Source organism: Anomaloglossus baeobatrachus, chromosome 2 (assembly GCF_048569485.1).
Source record: "Anomaloglossus baeobatrachus isolate aAnoBae1 chromosome 2, aAnoBae1.hap1, whole genome shotgun sequence".
NCBI classification, from domain to species: domain Eukaryota; kingdom Metazoa; phylum Chordata; class Amphibia; order Anura; family Aromobatidae; genus Anomaloglossus; species Anomaloglossus baeobatrachus.
In genome coordinates, this window is record NC_134354.1 from 796461981 (window position 1) to 796468121 (window position 6141).

Consider the following 6141-nt stretch of genomic DNA (forward strand, 5'->3'; position numbering starts at 1 on the left):
GGATTGTCTGGTCCAGTCTGTCGGGCATCGTTTGGATGTGTCTGTGGATTGTCTGGTCCAGTCTGTCGGGCATCGTTTGGATGTGTCTGTGGATTTTCAGGTCCGGTCTGTCGGCATCGTTTGGATGTGTCTGTGGATTGTTAGGTCCGGTCTGTCGGGCATCGTTTGGATGTGTCTGTGGCCTGTCCGGTATTGGGTGGATGTGTTTGTGGACCATCGGGTCCGGTCTGTCCGGTATTGTTTGATTGTGTCTGTGGCCTGTTGGGTTTCTGGTGGATGTGTCTGTGGACTGTCGGGTTTGGTCTGTCGGGCATCGTTTGGATGTGTCTGTGGATTGTTAGGTCCGTTCTGTCGGGCATCGTTTGGATGTGTCTGTGGATCGTTAGGTCCGTTCTGTCGGGCATCGTTTGGATGTGTCTGTGGCCTGTCCGGTATCGGGTGGATGTGTCTGTGGACTGTTGGGTTTCTGGTGGATGTATCTGGTGGATGTGTCTGTGGCCTGTTGGGTTTCTGGTGGATGTGTCTGTGGACTGTCGGGTCCGGTCTGTCGGGCATCGTTTGGATGTGTCTGTGGCCTGTCCGGTATCGGGTGGATGTGTCTGTGGACTGTTGGGTTTCTGGTGGATGTGTCTGTGGACTGTCGGGTCCGGTCTGTCGGGCATCGTTTGGATGTGTCTGTGGCCTGTCCGGTATCGGGTGGATGTGTCTGTGGACTGTTGGGTTTCTGGTGGATGTGTCTGTGGCCTGTTGGGTTTCTGGTGGATGTGTCTGTGGCCTGTTGGGTTTCTGGTGGATGTGTCTGTGGACTGTCGGGTCTGGTCTGTCGGGCATCGTTTGGATGTGTCTGTGGATCGTTAGGTCCGTTCTGTCGGGCATCGTTTGGATGTGTCTGTGGCCTGTCCGGTATCGGGTGGATGTGTCTGTGGACTGTTGGGTTTCTGGTGGATGTATCTGGTGGATGTGTCTGTGGCCTGTTGGGTTTCTGGTGGATGTGTCTGTGGACTGTCGGGTCCGGTCTGTCGGGCATCGTTTGGATGTGTCTGTGGCCTGTCCGGTATCGGGTGGATGTGTCTGTGGACTGTTGGGTTTCTGGTGGATGTGTCTGTGGACTGTCGGGTCCGGTCTGTCGGGCATCGTTTGGATGTGTCTGTGGCCTGTCCGGTATCGGGTGGATGTGTCTGTGGACTGTTGGGTTTCTGGTGGATGTGTCTGTGGCCTGTTGGGTTTCTGGTGGATGTGTCTGTGGCCTGTTGGGTTTCTGGTGGATGTGTCTGTGGACTGTCGGGTCTGGTCTGTCGGGCATCGTTTGGATGTGTCTGTGGATCGTTAGGTCCGTTCTGTCGGGCATCGTTTGGATGTGTCTGTGGCCTGTCCGGTATCGGGTGGATGTGTCTGTGGACTGTTGGGTTTCTGGTGGATGTATCTGGTGGATGTGTCTGTGGATCATCGGGTTTGATCTGTCCGGTATTGTTTGGATATGTCTGTGGCCTGCCCAGTATCTGGTGGATGTGTCTGTGGCCTGTTGGGTTTCTGGTGGATGTGTCTGTGGACTGTCGGGTCCGGTCTGTCGGGCATCGTTTGGATGTGTCTGTGGATCGTTAGGTCCGTTCTGTCGGGTATCGTTTGGATGTGTCTGTGGCCTGTCCGGTATCGGGTGGATGTGTCTGTGGACTGTTGGGTTTCTGGTGGATGTATCTGGTGGATGTGTCTGTGGCCTGTTGGGTTTCTGGTGGATGTGTCTGTGGACTGTCGGGTCCGGTCTGTCGGGCATCGTTTGGATGTGTCTGTGGCCTGTCCGGTATCGGGTGGATGTGTCTGTGGACTGTTGGGTTTCTGGTGGATGTATCTGGTGGATGTATCTGGTGGATGTGTCTGTGGCCTGTTGGGTTTCTGGTGGATGTGTCTGTGGACTGTCGGGTCTGGTCTGTCGGGCATCGTTTGGATGTGTCTGTGGATCGTTAGGTCCGTTCTGTCGGGCATCGTTTGGATGTGTCTGTGGCCTGTCCGGTATCGGGTGGATGTGTCTGTGGACTGTTGGGTTTCTGGTGGATGTATCTGGTGGATGTGTCTGTGGATCATCGGGTTTGATCTGTCCGGTATTGTTTGGATATGTCTGTGGCCTGCCCAGTATCTGGTGGATGTGTCTGTGGCCTGTTGGGTTTCTGGTGGATGTGTCTGTGGACTGTCGGGTCCGGTCTGTCGGGCATCGTTTGGATGTGTCTGTGGATCGTTAGGTCCGTTCTGTCGGGCATCGTTTGGATGTGTCTGTGGCCTGTCCGGTATCAGGTGGATGAGTCTGTGGCCCGTCTGGTCTGCTCTGTGGGATCTCACCTTCTCGGTGTGGATCTTCTGATGTTTCAGCAGTTCCGATCTCCACCGGAAGCCTTTTCCGCAGTCGATGCACCGGTAAGGCTTCTCCCCGGTGTGGGTCCTCAGGTGGGTGGTGAGGTGTTGCCGCTGGACGAAGCTCTTGCCACACTGGGTGCACTGGTACGGCCGCTCCCCGGTGTGGATGCGCTCGTGGATGAGCAGCGATGTGTGGCGGCGGAAGTTCTTGCCGCAGATGTTGCAGGCGTAGAGCCGCTCGTCCGTGTGCGTCTTCTCATGCTTCACCAGGTCGCTGCAGCGCAGGAAGCTCTTGCCGCACCGCGTGCAGTTGTAGTTGCGCTGCCCGGACACTCGCCTTTGCCGCGGTTTTGGAGTTTTCCTGGCCAAAAAAGTGACATCATAGTCCAGACATGGCGGGCCGTCCCCGATCTGTATCTCCTGCTCCACCGTCAGCTGCGTCCCCAGGTTATAGTCCAGCAGACAGTCCACCTCCACCGGAGGCTCCGCCTTCACCTCCACCTGCTCCAGAGCCTCCACCTTCACCGGCTCCGTCCCCTTATCCTCCATAACGGCTCCACACCCTGCAGGAAGAAGAGCCGGCAATCACGTCCTGCTCTATACACTCCAGCCACCCCCAGAGCTGCAGCGTTACACTCCACTCACTCCCAGAGCTGCGGCATTACACTACATCCACCTCCAGAGCTACAGCGTTACACTCCACTCACCCCCAGAGCTGCGGCGTTACACTACATCCACCTCCAGAGCTCCGGCATTACACTCCACTCACCCCCAGAGCTGCGGCATTACACTACATCCACCTCCAGAGCTACAGCATTACACTCCACTCACCCCCAGAGCTGCGGCGTTACACTACATCCACCTCCAGAGCTCCAGCATTACACTCCACTCACCCCCAGAGCTGCAGCGTTACACTACATCCACCTCCAGATCTACAGCGTTACACTCCACTCACCCCCAGAGCTGCAGCGTTACATTCCAGCCACCCCCAGAGCTGCGGCGTTACACTCCACTCACCCCCAGAGCTGCGGCGTTACACTCCACTCACCCCCAGAGCTGCGGCGTTACACTCCACTCACCCCAAGAGCTGCGGCGTTACACTCCACTCACCCCCAGAGCTGCGGCGTTACACTCCACTCAGCCCCAGAGCTGCGGCGTTACACTCCACTCACCCCCAGAGCTGCGGCGTTACACTCCACTCACCCCCAGAGCTGCGGCGTTACACTCCACTCACCCCCAGAGCTGCGGCGTTACACTCCACTCACCCCCAGAGCTGCGGCGTTACACTACATCCACCTCCAGAGCTACAGCATTACACTCCACTCACTCCCACACTCCCAGAGCTGCAGCATTACATTCCAGCCATCCCCAGAGCTGCAGCGTTACACTCCACTCACCCCCAGAGCTGCGGAGTTACACTCCAGCCACCCCCAGAGCTGCAGCTTTACACTATATCCACCTCCAGAGCTACAGCGTTACACTCCACTCACTCCCAGAGCTGCAGCATTACATTCCAGTCACACCCAGAGCTGCAGCGTTACACTACATCCACCTCCATAGCTGCGGCGTTACACTCCAGCCACCCCCAGAGCCGCGGCGTTACACTCCACTCACCCCCAGAGCCGCGGCGTTACACTCCACTCACCCCCAGAGCCGCGGCGTTACACTCCACTCACCCCCAGAGCCGCGGCGTTACACTCCACTCACCCCCAGAGCTGCAGCGTTACACTCCACTCACTCCCAGAGCTGCCGCGTTACACTCCACTCACTCCCAGAGCTGCCGCGTTACACTCCACTCACTCCCAGAGCTGCAGCGTTACACTCCACTCACTCCCAGAGCTGCCGCGTTACACTACATCCACCTCCAGAGCTGCAGCGTTACACTACATCCACCTCCAGAGCTGCCGCGTTACACTCCACTCACTCCCAGAGCTGCCGCGTTACACTCCACTCACTCCCAGAGCTGCAGCGTTACACTCCACTCACTCCCAGAGCTGCAGCGTTACACTCCACTCACTCCCAGAGCTGCAGCGTTACACTCCACTCACTCCCAGAGCTGCCGCGTTACACTCCACTCACTCCCAGAGCTGCCGCGTTACACTCCACTCACTCCCAGAGCTGCCGCGTTACACTCCACTCACTCCCAGAGCTGCCGCGTTACACTACATCCACCTCCAGAGCTGCAGCGTTACACTACATCCACCTCCAGAGCTGCAGCGTTACACTCCACTCACTCCCAGAGCTGCCGCGTTACACTCCACTCACTCCCAGAGCTGCAGCGTTACACTCCACTCACTCCCAGAGCTGCCGCGTTACACTACATCCACCTCCAGAGCTGCCGCGTTACACTACATCCACCTCCAGAGCTGCAGCGTTACACTCCACTCACTCCCAGAGCTGCCGCGTTACACTCCACTCACTCCCAGAGCTGCCGCGTTACACTCCACTCACTCCCAGAGCTGCCGCGTTACACTCCACTCACTCCCAGAGCTGCAGCGTTACACTCCACTCACTCCCAGAGCTGCAGCGTTACACTCCACTCACCCCCAGAGCTGCAGCGTTACACTCCACTCACTCCCAGAGCTGCAGCGTTACACTACATCCACCTCCAGAGCTGCAGCGTTACACTCCACTCACTCCCAGAGCTGCCGCGTTACACTCCACTCACTCCAGAGCTGCAGCGTTACACTCCACTCACTCCCCCAGAGCTGCAGTTACACTCCACTCACTCCCAGAGCTGCAGCGTTACACTCCACTCACTCCCAGAGCTGCCGCGTTACACTCCACTCACTCCCAGAGCTGCAGCGTTACACTCCACTCACTCCAGAGCTGCAGCGTTACACTCCACTCACTCCCCCAGAGCTGCAGTTACACTCCACTCACTCCCAGAGCTGCAGCGTTACACTACATCCACCTCCAGAGCTGCAGCGTTACACTCCACTCATTGCCAGAGCTGCAACATTACACTCCACTCACCCCCAGAGCTGCAGACACAGATCCCTTATTACTTAATGGCACATAATGAATACAGATGTGTTGCCCATAGCAACCAATCACAGCGCAGCTTTCATTTGCTGTTCTGTTCTGGAGAAATGAAAGCTGCGCTGTGATTGGGTCTGTGTTGCCCATGACGACCAGGTCTCCGCACTCCTCCCCCATGGTTGGCGCCTGCAGGGGGCGCTAGGGGAAAGCTGCACAGAACATCACGCAGGAGCCCTGAACCGATACTTCAAGCGACTAATCAACAACCAATCAGATCCCAGTATTCTTTTGCTGGGGGCGGGTTTCAACATATAAGCGGGAGTCTGATTGGTTGTTAAGGGCAGTGGCTTCCTGTGTTGCTAGGACCCGGTGCCTCCTCCCCGCGGCGGTCACCTGCTCGGCCGCTCCTCACATGCCGCCTCCACTGCTCAGCTCCGGGCGCCGCAGCCTCGGGATCCTGCCAGTGGCTGCCGTTCCCTCCTCCTGCCGCGGCCTGACCGGCCAGAGCGCCCCGCCTACTTCCGCCGAACTGCGGCGGCTCTTCTCTGGGAGACTACAACGTCCGACATGCCCATCGTCAGAAGTGTCCTGTGAATGGCGTCCCCCGGACACAGAAGCTCGTCAGTAAGGTTCCGCGCGCAGTTAGCTGTGGTGACAGCAGGGGGCGCTCGGCTGCCTGTGACTGGGGAGATGAGTGAAGCTGATCTGCAGCCACAGCAGCACAGAGGAGCAGAGCTCAGTGTGGAGGCACCAGAAACCCTCAACATTCCCGGACCCGGGGGTCGTGTACAGTGGGGACCCCGCCTGGACCCG

The 6141-nt window shown here is 58.0% G+C and overlaps 1 protein-coding gene across 1 annotated transcript in view; it reads right to left on the minus strand.

The window, feature by feature from the left end:
* LOC142292378 (uncharacterized) overlaps positions 1–5871 on the minus strand; it is a 35374-nt gene extending 29503 nt beyond the window's left edge. Inside the window, exons 1-2 of the mRNA XM_075337705.1 lie at positions 5722–5871; positions 2332–2909 (exon numbers count right to left, since the gene is read on the minus strand). Of these exons, the coding sequence (XP_075193820.1) occupies positions 2332–2895 (564 nt within the window). The 5' untranslated portion in view covers positions 2896–2909; positions 5722–5871. The remainder of the gene's footprint in view (positions 1–2331; positions 2910–5721) is intronic.
* Between the last annotated feature and the right edge of the window lie 270 nt (positions 5872–6141).